The sequence below is a fragment of the Podarcis tiliguerta genome (genome assembly GCF_965153285.1).
Source record: "Podarcis tiliguerta genome assembly, chromosome: 2".
Taxonomy (NCBI): domain Eukaryota; kingdom Metazoa; phylum Chordata; class Lepidosauria; order Squamata; family Lacertidae; genus Podarcis; species Podarcis tiliguerta.
The window spans coordinates 69,980,463-70,000,527 of record NC_139535.1 but is presented as its reverse complement, the minus strand read 5'-3'; the positions used below and the strand labels follow the sequence as shown (position 1 = coordinate 70,000,527).

Below are 20,065 nucleotides of genomic sequence, written 5' to 3'. Positions count from 1 at the left end.
CGTGTTCCGTCTTGCAACAGCCCTTCAGATATTTGAAGATGGCTATCATATATCATATCATATCATATCATATCATATCATATCATAATCTCTTCTCAGTCTCCTATCCAGGCTAAACATACTCAACCCTCTCAACTGTTCCTCATAAGGCTTGGTTTCCATGCCCTTGATCATTTAGGTCACCCTCCTCTGCACATGTTCTAGCTTAATGATATCCTCCTTAAATTGTGGCACCCAGAACTGGACATGGTACTCCAAGGCACTGTAAAATACCCTTATGAGATTGCAGAGGTCATAATTGAGAATCATGAGCTTGGAGATTCCACCTTGAATTCCACTGCCCATCTCATGGGTGAAGGCAGTGCTGGTGTATGCACTTGCCTGTCTCTGCTGAAGCCACTAAACTACTGATTCCTCACAGGGATATTCACAATAAAGCCCCCTTTTCTCTTATGTCTCTTGAGAAAAAGAGGAAGAGATGGAAATACCCCCTGTAGTCCAGCCTCTAATCCACTTTTTATTTGCATGGAACCAGCAGAGAAGGGTAATCAGCCCAAGAGTTCATGTCACTCATTTTCTTATCTGTATTTATCCCAGTGTTAAAGCTGTCTGCAAAACCAGCCTGTATTTTTTTTTATTAGCTTTTAGCAGCAACTGATGTTGCTTGCCTGCCTCGAGAGACGAATGGTCACTGAACAGCACAGTTAACTTATCAGAGAAGACACAGGCAGGCGTGGGTCTCTGAGAAGAAGCTAAATCAAATAAAAATTTCCTAGAAAATGCCCGTTGGAAATGCAGGTCGTATAGAACCATCAGGGCTACCACAAACATTTAGCAGATAACTAGAGGGCCTCAGCAATTACTCACCTCATGAACTGCTGCTGTTTGTTTTGTGAACTTAAGCTTTAGGAAAGCTTAAGCTGTATAAATGGCAAAGCAAAACAACACCCACTCAGTACAAAGACTGCCTGTTACAATGAATTCTGACTAAAGAATGATGTAATTTAGTACACAAGAAATGTAGTTGGCTATTAAAATGCACACCAGCTTTCTGCAGCCAGAACCTGGTTAATGTGGTACTCTGGTACCATTCCCATGTACAGTGGTACCTCTGTTATGTACTTAATTCGTTCCTGAGATCGGTTCTTAACCTGAAACTGTTTTTCACCTGAGGCACCACTTTAGCTAATGGGGCCTCCCACCGCTGCCGCGCGATTTCTGTTCTCACCCTGAAGCAAAGTTCTTAACCCGAGGTACTATTTCTGGGTTAGCGGAGTCTGTAACCTGAAGCGTCTGTAACCCGAGGTACCATTGTAATGAGGAGAAATTCCTTTGCCACCATGTGCTGAAAACATAGGAGACAGCTATGTATCTTGGTTTTCTTTAACTCAGGGGTCAGCAAACTTTTTCAGCAGGGGGCTGGTCCACTGTCCCTCAGACCTTGTGGGAGGCCAGATCATATTTTGGAAGAAAAAAAAAAAAAGAATGAATTCCTATGCCCCACAAATAACCCAGAGATGCATTTTAAATAAAAGGACACATTCTACTCATGTAAAAACACGTGATTCCCAGACCATCCGCAGGCCGGATTTAGAAGGTGATTGGGCTGGATCTGGCCCCTGGGCCTTAGTTTGCCTACCCACGCTTTAACCAATGCAATTTTACTGCAATGGCAGTCCTGAGAAAGCAGAAGCTTATCTCTTCACTTCCGCCACTGTAATTGGAGTGGAGGTCCCTCCCACTAGAAAGAGGAGTCATAGGGGAAAAGTCCCAATTGAATCAACAGGGACTTTTCACGTAAGGCAGGTGTGTGTGTGTGTGTGTGCATGTGAAATATTCATTCTGCTTGTTATTGGGGACTGGAGAGATAAGGCTCCCTCACCTTCTCCCTTGCCACTTTCACAATGGTGTACACATGTTACATTCCATGAGTATATGTTCTGTGTACCTGTGCACACACATAGTTGAACTGTACACTCATACAGGTACTCACAAATAATGTACAGCAAGTGTACAGTTTGTGTACCAGAGTATGCAATAGCTGAGTTGTACAAATCAATAAGTACCATATACATTCTTTCACGCAAACACAGGCACACGTGCAGAGTCACCTTGTACAGTACGTGTGCTCAATGTAACAAGACAGCAGGCCTAGTGAGAATTGGGCTCCCCCACTTCTGCTGTATATTAAGCACATGTCCAGTGCAGCCCTTACTACCCAGTACAGTGTTGTTATGGAGGTGGGTGGTGATGGGGGGAGATTCCACTGGAACATGATATTTTCCATAAGGATTGTACGTAACACATATTGATCCAATCTAATGCATTATTTTCTATGTGTCTTCTTGCCCAAGGCAAAGCCTGCTTTGAACAATCTTTGCAAGGTTGTAGACTAATTAAGTAGCAAATTAAAGAACACAGCACACAAGGTCTCTTCACACATTTAGTAAGCATGGAGGGTGCATGGAAGAAGGATCTTTTGCAGGTCACCCAGTTGAATGTAAGACAGCCTGCAGCCGACTGCTTATCAGGCTCTCTTCAACTGAAAGCCTGGGTGCTTAGGGCAATGCCTGCCACTACAGCCATGTCCTCTTTCACACGAGAGTGCTACAGATCTGCCCAAAAATGTGATTTTGCCATTTTACCATCCAAACGACATAGACTCAACAAAAAAGTGAAATATCCATCACTGTTGGGTGTACGTTCTTTGGCTTTAGCTGACTTAAATTAATCCTCCTTACTATAGGCTCAGGACTAAATTACATGTTGCACACAACCGCCTGTAACAAAGCCCCAACTTTCTTTACTGAAAAGCAGTCTGTGGAAGCTGCAATTTTGAGGAGTGGCAGAGGACAGGGAGTGCTTATTCTTATCTCCAACCCGCTATTTTTCAACTCAAAATCCCCTACAGCTGCTTTTCAGGGGTTTAACCATTTTTAATTTTAAAGAAGCCAAGGCTTTGTTATGTGAATTTTTGTCCTTAGAACACAAGGTCTAGGATCAAATGAGGTGACAGTGCTGTTGGTAGGAGAGGTTCAGCAGGGGAGGGAGGAGGCAGAAACTGTCCAAGGGTTGGTCAATGGGTAGGCAGACTGTTTGCTTGTGGCTGTTGCATGAGTAGCCAGAGAGTGGTATGTGAATGGCATGCATGAGTAGGGCCTGTATGAGCCTTTATGAGCATTGCAAATGAATGAATGAATGAATGAATGAATGTGTATTCAGGGGCAGCATGTGAGAGAGTGAAGGGGAAAACAGATGGAGAAACATTCAAGAACCCCACATTTGGGGATATCAATAAATAGCCAACAACATCTAACCTCCGCACAAACTATGTGCCAAGAAATCAAGATGAATGTTCAAGGAGTAGGTTATATGGAAGTGACTCATGGAGATTATTGGAATCCTGATAAAAAGTTTAGTTTCCAGGACAGGAACTGTAATGTTGGAAGAACGACCTTCTACAAGTACCTGACACAGTGGATCATAATAAATATATTATCCTCAGAAACACTTGTGGATACACTCCCAGGATTAAAGATTACAATGCTTAAGGCAGGCATGTTTCATAAAGGGTGATATTGTTGTGTGTTGTCTCCTCCTTGTTCCTCCCAATGCACTCTTCCTCCACCCTAATTCCTTTCCTGTGCCCACAAATTTACTAATTTCCTGATCTGGCCCTTTGCTCTGGTCTGACATTTACATCCTACCAGCACTGCCTATTGCTGCAGTAGGGAGAAATTCAGGAGACACACTTTTCTGAATTGCTTTCAGAAAAGGGAGTGAAGAGAGATCGCCAGTAATGGAAAATACTTAAGAATTTCAGATCAGCAAAAAAAGAAAAGGGGAGAAAAAGCAATTATAGTGGAATTTATCCACGGAGCCAGAGTTAATATATTGCACACATTCTCTCTTCTCTGCCTCCCTTTCTAATGCCAAGGTAGTTGGAAGTTTGGACCTTTGCCTCTCATCGCTTCAAAAATATGTGGCTTAATTATCAGGCTGGTGCATTTATTCCTCACTGGCATTTGAAGCAAGTGCTTATTGTTCAGTCACAAATCCTACCACTTTCTCTACTGGCAGTAACAAAATAGGGAAACTGTGAATCTCCCCTTGCATTGCTCTTGAACTTGGAGCAAGGCAAGATTAGCCAGCCTGCACTACATTTTGCATCCAAGATAATTGAAGGCACTTCTTGTAACCATCCTGCAATTGCTACAGTGGCTTCAGTGGGGTTTGAATTATTAGAGGATTATGCAGAATGTTTCAGCCACACATGCAGTTGGATTTATGCTTTCTGTTCTCTCCAATAGCAAGCCTTTACATAAAATGGCAGGACACTATTGAAGAAGGGCAGATAAGCTTTGTGGTGTCCATCACTTAAAAATAAAAGAGATGAACATTCCTTTGTTTGAATGGGCCGACAGCGAAATGTTTGTTTTCTTTACATAGAAATGAAACACCAAAAAATATTAAAGTAAAAAAATGAAATAAAAAAATACAATGGCCAGTGATGAGAAGAGTCAGAACACTTGGGGGGAAGTATCTCAGCTTCTGTTCTTCCTCCTTAGTTCTTCAGAGTGACAGTGAGGATCATTTATAAGGGAAAAATCAGCTGCAGAATTAAGAAGTGGAACCTGGGACAAGCAAATTGAGGTACCTCACCTCCTAACAGAAGCACTCCTATTTCAGCTGGTTAGCCATGACCTTTTCTAAGGTTCTATAAGCTGTAAAGAGCTCAAGCACAAAGCTGTTCTCCCCTGTTTTCTACTTCCTACTGATATTCAGCATTCCTCATTGGACTGTTGTAGTTTTTTGCAGGGGTGAGGGTTGGAGAGGCCTTTTGCCTCTTTAGTTTTTATAAATATTCTGCAAACCTAGGAGTTACCCTGAGTATGCTAATGCTTTCCCCTTGTTTCTCAGTGGCACCATTTTGATTCCATTTCTGTTGGCAGTCACCACCTGAAAACAATAATTGGAGCTACCTTAAGCACTGAGCATTTAATAAACACTAACCACAAAGTATGATAATTTAGAGGCTTTTTTTGGGGGGGGGGGCGGGGTACTCTCCAACAATTGTTCTAACTCAGCCAGGATAGCCACAGAGATATGTTCCAGGGAAATATTTATCTGCCAATATTCAGGAAGCAACTTATTCTTGGAATTTCAGTTCCTGCTTCCTCTGTGTCAACAGAAAAGCATTTATTGTGTTAGGTGACCCGGAAACTACAAATCCAGAATGCGGCAGCTAGACTGGTGCCTGGAAGCAGCCGCCGAGACCATATAACACCGGTCTTGAAAGACCTACACTGGCTCCCAATATGTTTTTGAGCACAATTCGAAGTCTTGGTGCTGACCTTTAAAGCCCTAAACGGCCTCAGTCCAGTATACCTGAAGGAGCATCGCCACCCCCATCGTTCTGCCCGGACACTGAGGTCCAGCTCCGAGGAACTTCTGGTGGTTCCCTCACTGCAAGAAGTGAGGTTACAGGGAACCAGGCAGAGGGCCTTCTCGGTAGTGGCACCCACCCTGTAGAATGCCCTCCCACCAGATGTCAAAGAGAAAAACAACTACCAGACTTTTAGAAGACATCATTCCCTGTTTAGGGAAGCTTTTAATGTTTAATAGGTTATTGTATTTTAGTGTTCTGTTGGAAGCCGCCCAGAGTGGCTGGGGAAACCCAGCCAGATGGGCAGGGTATAAATAAATTATTATTATTATTATTATTATTATTATTATTATTATTATTATCCACAGACCATACAAGAGGCTTCTTCCATGTGGTGCATTTGAGTTTGCCTTGTATTGGTCCCACCACTGTCCATCAGGTCATGCTGTTGGACTCCTAGGCACCATTCATAGTCCCACCCATTCATGCTCAGGAATGCCTCCATTTTTGTCTGTGAAATACAGAGGCATACCTAGGGGTTGGCGAAACCAGTCCCTACTGGGGTGCAGGCCTGGGTGAGGGATGCAAAATTAAAACACCTATCAGACCAAGGGGTGTATGATGTATATGTGTGTGGCAATGTGCCACCGCTATCCCGGCAACATCAAATGTGTGAGAAGCTTCCCATCCTTGCACAGCAACAGAAATGCAAGTGAATCTTTTTCACCCTGCTTTGCCTCACCCTGATTCTAGGTGCTTCAAGTACTTGGGTCACATCAAATGTAGAAATTTCTAATGTGGCTGTTGTGGTAAAGTGATGTTTTTTCAGGTGTCTGTGTGTGCTGATGCTGCTCCTTGCCAGGGGTGCAAAGGACCCTAATGGAAGGCATGTTTTAAGCTAAGTCCCAGTGAAGTCCAATAATAACAGTGTATCCCTCCTGTCGGCAAATAATAACTGTCAATCAATAATAACTACAATCATTTCTTACGCCTATCCCTATTTGACTTTTATGTCTTTCCCCTGGACACAAACCCAAATTAACTCAAGCCAACCCTTTTGTTTCTTTCAGTAAGCCAAATTAATTTGGTCTCTTCTCCTCTTCCTCGTGTACAGAACAATGAAGCAGTGCTGCAAAAGAGGGAAGGGAAAAGAAAAACCCACACTACAGTATTTTCAAAAGCAATTGGTTTTAGTGCAGAGGTGAGCAGCTGCCACAGAGAGAGACAGACAAAGCCAAAGACTTGTGGGCGTTGCTGACTCGGGCAGTTTCTATCATTTATAGGAGCAAAGCTTCATCTTTTGAGGAGTGGCACCCTGCGGCAGAGAGTACATGTTGACTTCTAGGGCTTTAAATGACAGCCTCACCTATCTTGAGAGAGGATTTTTTCCTCCCTCCTTACTTCCAGTCCCACAGAGAGAGTATAGCTGTTTTGGACATATCCCCCCCCCCCCAGGTTACTCAGGATATTATTACACAGCGTGCAGGATGACTGTAACACTGTCACCCACACCTTTTGTTCTGAGCTTATTTTCTGCTTTATTTAGCCACAGAAAAACGTAGGACTTTTCGGCAGCCCTCTAGAGAATGAACAGAAAACTCAAAAGAAGATACCATGAGCGTAACTGGTTTTTTTTAGCCCATTTACATCTCATTACACCCTACAACCTTTCGTTATAATTAAAGGGTGAGTCCTACATCCTCAGTTTTATTAAAGGTTTGTTTGTGTATTGCAGAAGAGTGTAAATACTTAGCATCTTGGATGTTTTTCACTCAGGTACAAGAGCAGGAAATGCAAATATATCTCATCAGCTATAAAAAAGCATGTATATTAATCAGATGCTTAAAAAACAACAACACATGGATAAATATATAACTGGGGAAAGCCTGGGCTCCAGTTTATGTGGATTGTGTGTCAAAATACTTAGTATTTTAGCTCAGGAGAAAGTCCTCCTGAGTTCAGTGGAGCTTACTCCATATGTAGCACACACAGGAATGCTGATCTAAAGAAAAACGCTCAATAACTGATACATGTATGCCTTTATTATCCACATCTCTAGGTGTGTTTTGTACTTGTCAAAGTGGTCCTTGGTCTGTTGCAGCAGAGAAGAGAAAGTCTGGTGGCATCTCAAGTCTAACAGGGAAATCCTATGCTTGGTGACTCAGAAGTCAGTCCCATTAGGACTGCAGGTTAACTAACATAATCCTACATGAACCTTTGTAGACAAGAACACACTTCATGGTACATCTGATGTAGTTGCTTCTTGCCTCCAAGCACACATACCACAAACAAGTTGAGGTGGCTTTCATACACAGAGGTTTAATTTCTCCTGTACTATTTATGTGAATATGTGATTACTGTTCATACAGAATAGAGAGAGAGAGGAAGAGAGGCATTTGTAATGCAAATGAACATCTGGCCAATGTAGGTTGCTTATTTGCATTTCAAAGAGGTGCAAAAAAAAAACCCTTTAAGGCTGCATTCTTGGGCAATTTACCTGGGGATCAAGCCCTGCCGAATTTAGTAGATTTCACTTCTAAGTAAACACACAGAGAATTGAGCATGGCCAGCTCCTGGAAGTTCATCCTACGAGCATTTCAGTGAAAGTGTCCTGTTGAACTGAGTGTGCAAGTTTTCGAATGGAGCTGCAACTTTATTGGCATGTGAGCAGCAGGCAGGTATCCCATACATCAGGGGTCGGACCAGTATTATCAGAGCTTTCCCAGCGATAATGTGACAAAGAAAGCAGTTTGGGGCAAATTACAGTGGAAGGTCTTGGTTATAGGCAGGTGACTTTGTTATAAAGGGCTAATTGGCCCTTGCCAACGAGATGGGAGAACAGTTGAAAGTCCCTCTGAGACAGTTTGTAGTTTGCAACTGGGTGTCAGGCGACAGTTTCACAGCATATTCATCTGCCTCCTTTGCTCGCCACAGCTGGGGGAAAAGATGTGACAGCTGGCCGAACTGCATGGAGAATTCCAATCAGAAAACAAATGGTTGTTTGCAAGAGGCCACCCTTGGGACTGTTGAGCCAAAGGCAGAAATAATGGAGTCGCATCTGGTGTTAATTAAACAAAAGGACTGCCGAGGCCAAAGATTAAGAAATTATGAGGTAACTCCCCTTCCTCTTGAAAAGTATGAGTTTTGGATTGTAATAATGAAATTTAATATGCATGCTGAAGGTCCCCTCTCCACCCCTTTTCATTTTCATTCTAGACCCTTATTCATGCATGCAATCATGCAAGTGAAGCTTCTGTTTTGAATGAAAGCTGGAATTTAGCGGTGGCATTTCAACAGGGTAAGTACAGCTAAGTATGCTATTGTCAAACCCCCTCTGTGTGGAATTTATGCTCGATTATGTTCCCCATTCCAGTCCTACATATATTTATATGAAAGGAAGTTCCATTGGTTTCCCTACTTCTAAGTAAACAGGTTGAGGACTAGCGCAGAAGCTAGACTATGTGGCACCAATTTGATAGCTGGCAAGGAACTATAATTTAAGGTGGGCAGGAGACAAGGGTGCTGCATCATTCTTTAAATGGTAGTATAGAATAGGGAATTTTGCATGATAAGCTACACCTCTTCTACCCTCTTCCCCCTCCCCGATCATTCTAGTTCTGTGTCTTCTTACTCCTGCAAAACCAAGTTTTCATTCGGATCCACTATAGACCTGAGGATCCAAAAGGGGTTCAAAATGGCCTAAGAGTAGTAGAACTTCACAAGGTATAGTGCAAAATTTTTAATTAGGAACTATGATCTTCTGTAATATAGGAAACGGGCATGTACAGAGTCCATCTCCCTTGCCAATGTGGTATTTCTGTATTTAATAACATGATTTCACAATACAACAGCATTCCTTTATCTTTCTTTTTTTAATTTTTTGATTCCTAGTAACAGTGATTATGATAGATAAGAAATATCATTATATAGCCAATGTTTGAGTTCATTTCATTTATATTTATATTTAATATAATCTCCTGGATGAGACTTAACCCATGGTGTACTGTGGAAATGAGTTAACCCCTTTTTTGCACAGATCCAAATAAAGTAAAATCTACCGAAGGATGATAAATCAAATACACATGAAACACACATGAGCTCTTTGCAGTGGAGCCTGTTGTCTATGAACCAGTGACTGCATTTTGAATTCAGCATGCAATACAATCCTATTCCCGTCTACTCAGAAGAAAATGTCATTGAATTCAGTGGGACAGACTCCTGGATAAGTGTACACAGGATTACAGCCTAAATGTTCCCAAGCACAGAATTTCCTCCGGAAAGTAACATAAGTCAACAGTCAAGACAAATTCTGACCAGCCTTACGCTTCAGGGACTAGACAAAGAAATGTATAGTGGTACCTCGGGTTACATACACTTCAGGTTACAGACGCTTCAGGTTACAGACTCCGCTAACCCGGAAATCGTACCTTGGGTTAAGAACTTTGCTTCAGGATGAGAAAAGAAATCGTGCTCTGGCGGCGTGGCCACAGTGGGAGGCCCCATTAGCTAAAGTGGTGCTTCAGGTTAAGAACAGTTTCAGGTTAAGAACAGACCTCCGGAACGAATTAAGTATTTAACCCGAGGTACCACTGCATTCTCTTTTCAGTTGAAATAATCATATCAGCTCCTTATTCCATTTTTTTCTATCAGTGCAGAAAACTGTGTAATCATACCTCCCTGCTTTTTAAAAGAAAATATTTGCATTTAAAAATAAAGGATTGTATTATTATAAAGGAAAAACTAACCTCTCAAAAGAGCCAAAAGGACTCATTCCATTAAGCTGGCATCAACGTGGTCAGACTTGAGCTACGATGCTGGGGAAACTGAGAGCCTCACAACTCACCAGAGCACAAAAAGCAAATTACCAGGTCCACACCCAAAGCTCAGGAATGCATTGAAGGCCAAACACCTCCTGGGTGCCTTCAGGAACTCAGCTTCCTTATTAATTTCTGAGGTAGTTAGGATTCTGAGCAGGCATTTAGAAGCATCTCCTGGGTGAATTTCATAGCTCATTCTGCCAAAAAAGTGACTGTCTCCCTCCAGCTCCTCCATTCAATCCCCAGCAGAACTCCTATACGTTTTACTAGTTTCATACCCTCCATGTGTCCTAATTTTCCAGAAGCCACCCCGGCTTCTGGTTTGATTTTGGAATGTCCCTATTTCCCCTGCCAGTGCTGCCGCTGCCAAGCTCAGGGAGGAGAATGAGCTGGCGCTGGTCCCAAGCAGCAGTGGCAAGCAGGGTCAGATTTAGGTTTGATGAGGCCCTAAGCTACTGAAGGTAATGGGGCCCTTTGTACGTCCAGCTGTCCTTTGTCAACAACAAATTGTCATTGTTTTATGTGTTGAATATATGCTATATGGTACTTTATGGACCTAATAGATATCTAAAGCCATTTGCATGTGCAGAATGTAGGTACCCTATACATAGAAATAAGCAAACTAGTGATATCTTAGGGAGCAGGCAAGCAGGTAGGGCCCATTACAGTCATACCTCAGGTTAAATATGCTTCGAGTTGAGGGCATTCGAGTTGCGGTCCTCGGCAACCCGGAAGTAATGGAGCACGTTACTTCTGGGTTTTGCCGCTTGCGCATGCGCATGCGCTCAAAATGACGTCACGTGCATGCGCAGAAGTGGCGAAAAGCAATGCGTGCGTGCGCAGACGTGCCGTCGCTAGTTACATTTACCTCTAGATACGAATGGTGCTCCAGAACGGATCCCATTCGTATTTAGAGGTACCACTGTACTTACATCATAGTAGCCTACACAACACAAAACACTGTTGCTGTATGTAGGTTTTATTTTATTTGTTTTTAGCTTATATTTTGGAAATGTACATCCAGGGGTTTTTTTCTTTAATTTTTGGGGGCCCCCCCAAGAGAGTGGGGCCCAAAGCTATAGCTTGTTTAGCTTATACATAAATTTAGCACTGGTGGCAAGGCAGCATCTGGTTGCCTCTCTATGGCTGCTGCTGCCAGTCTCCTTCCTTGGATAACTCACAGTGGCTGCTGGAGAGTGAGCAAGGAGAGGTTGGCATGGAAGGAAACAACAAGGACTTTGAAGTGCAATAGTTTCCAACTGGGAAAGAGCCAGACCTGCATTCATTCATTTTGTTCCCTTTAGGAGCACTACTCAAGTTGATCTGCTATAAACTGCAGCAGCCTGACCCTTGGCACAGAGCCACTATATACCGTATTTTTTGCACCATAACACTCACTTTTTTCCTCCTAAAAAGTAAGGGGAAATGTCTGTGCGTGTTATGGAGGGAATGCCTATGGGTGGCATGCCTACGGATTTTCCTCCTCTAAAAACTACGTGCGTGTTATGGTCGGGTGCGTGTTATAGAGCGAAAAATATGGTATATTCTTTCTCTCCCCCTCCCCTGGCCAAAAAGCCAGTATTGTTATAATTTCATTTTCTATCTGCAAGTCAAGAAATGACTGCAATAAAACAATAAAACAAATAAAATCTTCCTCTTTTACCATCCTTCTGCTTTATTCTAAAATGACAGTAAGGAGCAAATATTTGTAATTAAGTTAAGGCATGCAAATTAATAAATATGGTTAGCCAAAGCTTGAGTAAAGCTCAGGGAAGTATGTGTCTCTTGCTATATAATTAGAGTCTTGTGAAATGCATCATCATCTCGCATATGCCATCAACAAGCTGGCTTTTTCCTCTGTGTTATCTTTTTAGCAGCTCTTTCCCCATCCCTTTTTCATTATATGTATAGCTCGGTTGTGAATCTCCATCCTGGATTAATGAGTGGCAAAATAGTTCATTGCAGCCTGTTCTAATCTAATGTCATTACTTCAGCTTTAGAAGAGCACTGATGTGACTGAAAGCTGATAGCTACTGTTTTTCAGTGACCAGCATGCTTGCCTACCTAGGCAAAAGTATTGCAGGGTGTTCAAATTACAGAGAGAGGGAGCAAAGGGGTCCTGGCTTGCCTATCATTTGTACTAGCCCCTAACAGAAACCACTGTTTTAGAAGGCTACGCAGAGGCGAAACTAGGCTTTCTTTCACAAATACTCAGTTCGCCTCCCCCCCCTTCAATGTTTGCATCCACATGCGCACACACCTGAACACAATTGTTTTTAAAGGGCACAAAAAGTAGGCAATATATTATCTGAATACAAAGTTGTACTTTCTAATACTTTTTTTTTTTTTTTGCATTTTCTTTCAGCCCCTTTCCTCTTAGGCAGGCAGGCGTGGTAATATGTACCAAGCCAACCATCCACCCCCCCCTCCCATAGAAAAGCAGTAAAGAGCATGCCAACTTGCCAAGTCCCTCTGAGCCTTTTACTCCAGAGCACATTTTTTGTAGATGGTTGAGCTGGAGAGACCAAGTGGCCTGAGACAGAATCAGGCAGTTTCATGTGTGTCTGCGTGTTTCCCCCCTTTTCATATTGCTAAGGAAAGGCAGCCCCCCACTTCTCCCCACAGCTCCGCGCTCTGCATGTCAAGCACTTCCCACAGGAAAGGCTCTCCTCAGTGCTAAGATATAAATATAATAATAAGAATGGAAACTGAGAATGATCCAGCACATATCAGAATGTAAGTCGCATTGAACTCAGTGGGACTTACTTCTGAATAAAAATGCTTATATTTGAGGCATAAGACTTCACCCAGTTAAGGAGGTCTGATCTTTCCATCAACGTCAACTAGTCCAACCCCCTTCAATGCAGGAATTTTTCACTCAGCATAGGGCTTGAACTCATGACCCTGAGATTAAGAATCTTATGCTCTCCTGACTGAGCTATAAAAGGATTAGACAAATTCATGGCAGGTTATTGATGGCTACTAGCCACAATGGCTATGTTCTTCCACAACTGTTGGAAGCAATTTTCCTCTGCTGCTGCATTCAGGTCCTGCTTGTAGCCTTTTCATTAGCATCTGGCTAGTCATTCAGAGACTAGGATGATGGATTAGAGAAGACTAATGCAGCAGGGCTATTTTATATTTTTAGGACCTTGAAAATGGTAACAGGACATAAATGAGGACTTATTACTCCTGCCCAGCCACACAGATGGGAAAGGAGTGCAATTGTGTAGGATTAGGACCGAGGCACTTGGGAAATTGCAGCATCAGCCAGCTGGGCAGCAGTGGGAGGAGTGGATTGGAGCGAGTCTGCAGAAAACTGAGGGACCTTCACCCACAACTGACTAGGGAGTCAGAAGCTGTGCGGGAGATGACGCTGCGACTTGGCTTACGAGAGGGCGGCAGTCTAACCAGAGGCAGTGAACTCACCTTAGGTAGCAGTCAAATATCTTAAGGGCTCTTGAGAGCAGTGTGAATAGCAAGAGAGCAGGGAGAGCTGCTCCACATGTAGTTAAATGGCTGACAGGCTAGGAGCCTCAGTGGAGCCCCCTGGAGGCTTCACCTGGGGCAAAAGTACTGGCTAGCCCCCCCATAGCTACGGCTCTGAGACTATGGATGGGTGATTTTGCTAAATCAAAAGGCGTAGGGGACTAGTTGGGAGTTGGCTTATGGATTTCATTTAGGGCTCCTTATGCCCCGCCCCGGAATCTGATCACTGGCATTACGTCTATGAGCAATGCATACAATTTGCTCTCAGACAGATTAATAAATTGCAAACTAGATTCTGGATTGTTGCAATCCACGTGTCTCTTTGGGAGCCAGTTGCGTTATACTTAATCCTTTGTTCACTGATAACATCTGGGCTTTTTCTGGGCGGAAAAAGATAGGATGTGAATTTCCCCAGACTTTGGAGCCTTGTCACTGGCATTATTCTAGCGAATGAAAGGCATCCACTTATATGGGTTGTTTTCAAGGAAAACAGTCATTTTTAGTCATTGTATCTTTGGCCTCTAGGAACAGTTGCCAGGTTGCAACATGGAATAAAAAACAACCCTTTACTTTTAAAACGGCTGCTGAATTGAGAGAATTGGGAGCTGAAGCTTCTGCTGTCTATTCTACCCATGATCCTGTCATTCCTTTCCCCCCCTGCAGTAATGAGAGGGATGCCTCACTGGTAACATGTCATAGTTGACAGGACAATGAAGGCAGAAGAAGGCCTGGTTGCCCCTTCCCCTCATTCAGCAGCAGTTTTAGAGGCAATGGGGTGGAGGAATCTCTGGGTTGAAAGCAGGGTTCCCTGGTCCCAGTACTATCAATTTCAGAGGATTAATTTTAACTGGAGTGTCCTCGTGTCGCCAGGCTCAACGTCTAAAGAAGCCTAAAGAGAACTGTTGAAAGCATTACAGGACACACCCAAAGTCCTATTTCACAATAACATTACTTACTGTTTTCCAAAGCAGCAAGGAAAATGCATGTATGTGGCTAAAGACTTTGATAGGCTTTATCTGTGCTGAAAGGGGAAATTTCGAGTTAAGGATTATAACATTTATCCTACTTAGAGAAGTTGAGGCACATATGCATTATATGCAGGGGGTTTTTATGCGGGAGAACTTCCATCAGCATATTGTGTTTTATTCTGGATTATTATTATTATTATTATTATTATTATTATTTTAAAAACCAGGTTATCAGTTTTTTAACAGGTGGAAGAAACTCAACACCAATGACTGCTTAATGAAATACCGTATTCTTCGCTCCATAAGACGCACCTGACCATAAGACGCACCTAGTTTTTAGAGGAGGAAAACAAGAAAAAAAATATTCTGAATCAAATATGGTTGAAGAGGCTTTGCGTTGCTTTTGCTGAAGCCAGAACAGCAGAACAGCTGTTCTGGCTTCAGCGATAGCTGCGCAGCCTGCATTCGCTCCATAAGACGCACACACCTTTCCCCTTACTTTTTAGGAGGGAAAAAGTGCCTCTTATAGAGTGAATAATACGGCAATCACTCTGTTTTCACATTTTCTTTTTGTAAGCAATATCAAGAAATCGAGGTGCACATTAAATACCTCAGAACCAGAAGTTCCTCCTCAGCCTTTTAGGGTGTTAAGTCTGAACTCTTCAGCTCGGTTTAGTACAGTGGTCCTACTAAGGCTGCTCTGGAACTTCCTACTGTTTGGGGATGTAGGGAATGTGAACCAAATAGTTATTTCACACCATAATGGACTATCTCATTTCCAAACGTAATCTTCATTCTCTCTCTCTCTCTCTCTCTCTCTCTCTCTCTCTCTCCATCCTCATTTTTCCAGTCTTGTCAAATAACAAATAAGAGCACAAATGAATGAAGAGTATTAGCCTTTTATTTCAGCTCCTCCTTTATGAATCATTGGCGGCTTGAGTGACTCATAAGGCAGAACTTTCAATTTCAATGAAAGAGAGGGGGGAAAGTGTCTTACTTGTTGGATGGCACATTGTCTTGTGGGCATTGTTAATGCTGGTGATTTATCTCCCTCCCCCTCCCCTGCTTTGTCTGACACACACATGTCTTAAATTGAGTCTTTAATCTTTATTGTTCTTGCTCTAGTGGTTTTAAGAATTTAAAATCAGCACTGATCTAGAAGAATGAGTAGTTCTTGTGTTGCCCTACTCTTAGTCAGCTAACCTTTATGCTGAGGTATATGAAGGTATGTAGCAGGATGAGCTGGTTCTACAGGAGTTAAGGGACTTTCAGCACACTGCAAAATATGTCCTATTGCTTGATAGTAAGTCCCCTTGATTCCAGTGCAACTTAGGACACTTACAGACAGCCACTATTTTCAGGTGGGATTCAATCATATACTACCAGCAAATTCACACTGCACAATAATAGCTGGTTGGGAGGTATTGTCTAACAAACCAACTTCCTCCAAATATTGAACATTTTACAATAAGGAAATTGATGGGGAAATGGATTGGGAAGTATGGGAAAATGCTTGCTTCGATGAAACATCATCTAACCTCCATGCAAACAAATCAGAATAAATGCTCATTAAATAGCAAACATTTTCTAATCTCCCTGCAAACATCTCAGGCTGAATGCTCAATAAACAGGTCATCTAAATACACCTTTATTTCCGTGAAAGACTCACAGAGTTGGAAGAGGCCCAAATGGATTGTCTAGTGTAATCTAATACAATAAGTCCTTGAGATAATGAACTCTACCCAGCTTTTTGTTTAAAAACTTCCAAGACAGGATACTTAACAAGCTTATGTCATTGCTGAGCAGCTCTTACAGCTGGGCGGCACTCAACCTTTAGTTCAGCTTTGTCCCTGAAAATTAAATCCAGTTGCCCAATTCAACTGGATTCAACTGGAATTCAACTCTGTGCCCGATTAAGCCCATGCACATATCCCTTCATACAGGAGGTGTGAACTGGTGGCCACTGGTCTAGACTGGGCCAAGCAAGCCTTCCTGCCCAGCCAGCCAGTCTATCACCTTCTCCTGGGCCCCACCTCCTTCTCAATCCTAGCTGGCTTCCAAATTCCAGAGATACTTACAAGCCACATAAAGTAAAACCAGAAAACTCAGTGGAGGTGGCAACCCAGAAGACAGTCAATGTATGTGCAACACCTATCTTCTATCTTCCTCTATCACTTTTCCTCCCCCACGTTGTCTTTGGAAGTGCTCACTCATGGGGGTGGGAAATCTGCTATCCACCCTCGACCGACATGAAGAGATCAAATGAGGGCAGTGGGGGCATAGTGACCCACACCACAATGAGCACTCCCAAAGATGAATAAACGAAATGGTGTGGAAGAGGAACTCCCAAAGACAAACAGTCCTCTCTGAAGAGTACAGTGTCTAATCGTATGCATATTGTTTTCTTAGTGCTCCCAGCATCTTCCTTACAAGCAACACTAAAAAAGAATGAATGTGGGTTTACCTGAACAGGTGTGCTGTATGGGAATTCTATTTTCTCATGGTTCTGGGTCGTCACTGAGGGGTTGCTGGAGCTGATGAGCACAGGAGTGCTGATGTCTAGAGTCTGCCGCCCCATGGGTGAATGGACCATCCTGTTGAGCGTATTTAAGGCTGTTGTGATAGAGAACTGCTTCATGCTTTTCCTTCTCGATTCGGAGAAAGTGGGTGACTCTGTGCCCTTTGTTCTGGGCAAGGATTTTCGCAAAGGTGAACCATATTTCAGCTGGGAGGACTGGTTACTTTTGCTTGTCTGAAGAAGTTGCCGTGCTGTCGTATTTGGCTACGAGAAGGGGGAAAATAGGGAGATGAGATTTTGCTGTTGTAGGAGCCCAAGAATTCAAAGCCAACAACTCCAGGAAATGCTTGCTTTGGAGTCTTTGTCTACATGCTAATGACATGTGAAGGGCATGTGTGTGTGTGTAGGGTTTGACCTCGCAAAGTGGACTTGGAAATGCTCTGCGATTGTGATTGCATTGTGATTGTGATGTGCCATGTTCTACTCCAATCTATTTTTTCAAATACTTTGCAGGATGCAGTGAACTCTGGACACAGGGCTGAGCATTCACAATATCTTGCCAAAATCCCTGAAAAGCCAGGCTGTGGGCATTTCCCCACAGAACTAATGCATATACAAATGAACTCAGTCTCAGCTTAGTCTAGAGTTGGGCCTGATTTCTATGTCTTAGGTAAGAATAACACTGAGAAGCAGTTATTAGGCTTCAACAGGTATCTGGATACCTGAAAGGCCATCTCACCCCATATATACCTAGTCAATCACTATGCTCTGCAGGTGAATACCATATTATGAATAGGTCCAATCCACACAATATTGGAATTGGGTCTTTAGTGTTGTGGCACCTGCCTCTTGGAATTTCCTCCCCTTAAAATACAATCTGTGTTGTCTTTTTGGCACCTACTTCCTCTACCAGCAATCCATTTAAGTTGCGATATTTCACTGGAGTTGTTTTAAAGTTCTTTTTTTATCACATTATTTTTGCTACCCTGGACTCTTTTGGGAGGAAAATAAATTAAATAAATAAACGAACAGGGGTGGGTTTTTTGGATGTAAATGGGACTGTGCACCCCAAGCTGAAGAAAACAGCTTTTACATGGGACCAGTTGCCCTTGACAACAGCTAGACTCAGCCCTCATTTGAAAACAGCCCTCTATTTCTATCATAGTAGTTAATCTTTACATCCAAATCGCTTAGCTGCCTGCTGTGTACCATTATAACGATAAGCACTGAGATATTCATCCAGTTGGCATTTGACACAGACTTGTAGTCATGAGATCTAATATTATCTACCAACTATCCTGTGGCAGGAATGCATTTCATTCTGCAGCCTTATTTGACATTCTGGAGTGTGTTTACATAGGAAGTTTCCTGTTTGGCATGTGGCAGAGCTGGAACACTTCAGGCAAGAACTTTGTATGCAGTCTATGCTAAAAAGGTAGGTAAATGTTACTTATGGATTATGGATGGCTAGCTCTGTCAATTTTGGTTTCTCTCAATTTTTCAGTTTTCCAACCTTAGGTTTGTTTTGTCCACATTAAGAAAACAACAACATTTTATTAAAGTTTTAAATGATGAACACAATGCCAATACCAAGAGAATATAGAGCAGAGGTCAGCAACCTTTTTCAGCCGTAGGCTGGTCCACCATCCCATGTGGTGGGCCGGACTATATTTTGAAGAAAATAATGAACAAATTCCTATGCCCCACAAATAACCCAGAGATGCATTTTAAATAAAAGCACACATTCTACTCATGTAAAAACATGCTGATTCGTGGATCGTCCATGGGCTGGATTGAGAAGGCAGTTGGGCTGCCTCCGGCCCCCGGCCCTTAGGTTGCCTACCCCTGATTTAGAGTATCTCCTTCCCTGCTAGCATAAGTGGACATTCCCATTTCTTTATTCTTCTTCTTCTTTGGTGGTCTCCAACCTGGTGCCCTCCGTGTGTTTGGACTACAACTCCCATCAACCCCACGCAGAAAGCTTCTTTGGGCATAATGTAAAACAAAACTGGCAGGTGTGTGTGTGTAGGGATGGGGTAGGAAGATGATACTGTTAGAAAACACAGTGGTATTTGTTACTGTCTTTACGGTTAAATGATGCAGAGTCTTGTGGCACTTTCATTACCTATTGTGCCATAAGCGTTCATAGACTAGGACCCACTTAATCAGATGCAGTAGTGTAATTCTCAGTTGGTTCTAGGGGTTCACTCCTCTGAATTCCAGTTTGCAGCACTTACAATTTGCTGTAGCTTTCACTTTCTATTTTGTGTCTTTCCCCACCCCAGCTACTGATGCATATGTGGGTATTGGTAAGCCACTGCAAAAAGGAGGAGGAGGGGGAGGAAGGGGGGAAGGAAGGAAGGAAGGAAGGAAGGAAGGAAGGAAGGAAGGAAGGAAAGATCTTTACATATGACTCCACCAATATTTGGTGTGTTTGTTTGTTTGTTTGTTTGTTTGCTTGTTTGTTTGTTTGTTTGGCTGGTGTGTGTATGGACTCCACAGCCCAACCCGTGAAAATAATATTGATGCCACTGATCTCATTAAGACCGAGTATTTGCTATATTATGACCCCCAATATGTAAACAGCCCATATGCATTGGTCACACACTACACAGAGAATCTTGATGCAACCATATGCCTGGGCTCATCGGTATTGGTCTCTCTACTACCTTCCACCCTCCCTGCCCCCCAGTATTTATCAATATGCACATGTGTAGTGTTATTGGAGAAAAGATGTGACTGAACTCAAAGAAGTGGCAGCATTCCTTACTAATTCTATACAAAATTTGGAAATAGTCCACGTAGTTCACTGCCACCACCCCTCAGCTGCCTTGAGAGCACAGGACAGATGCTTTTATTTATTTATTTATTTAAGGTTGCTCCCACC

At 42.7% G+C, this 20,065-nt stretch overlaps 1 protein-coding gene across 4 annotated transcripts in view; it reads right to left on the bottom strand.

Annotated features, from left to right (window-relative positions):
* The window catches only part of SH3RF2 (SH3 domain containing ring finger 2), a 79,128-nt gene that overhangs the window by 19,095 nt on the left and 39,968 nt on the right, over positions 1–20,065 (bottom strand). For all 4 annotated transcript variants that reach the window (XM_083427090.1, XM_083427091.1, XM_083427088.1 and 1 more), the window contains one exon: positions 17,125–17,442. In XM_083427090.1, the coding sequence (XP_083283216.1) occupies positions 17,125–17,442 (318 nt within the window). The remainder of the gene's footprint in view (positions 1–17,124; positions 17,443–20,065) is intronic.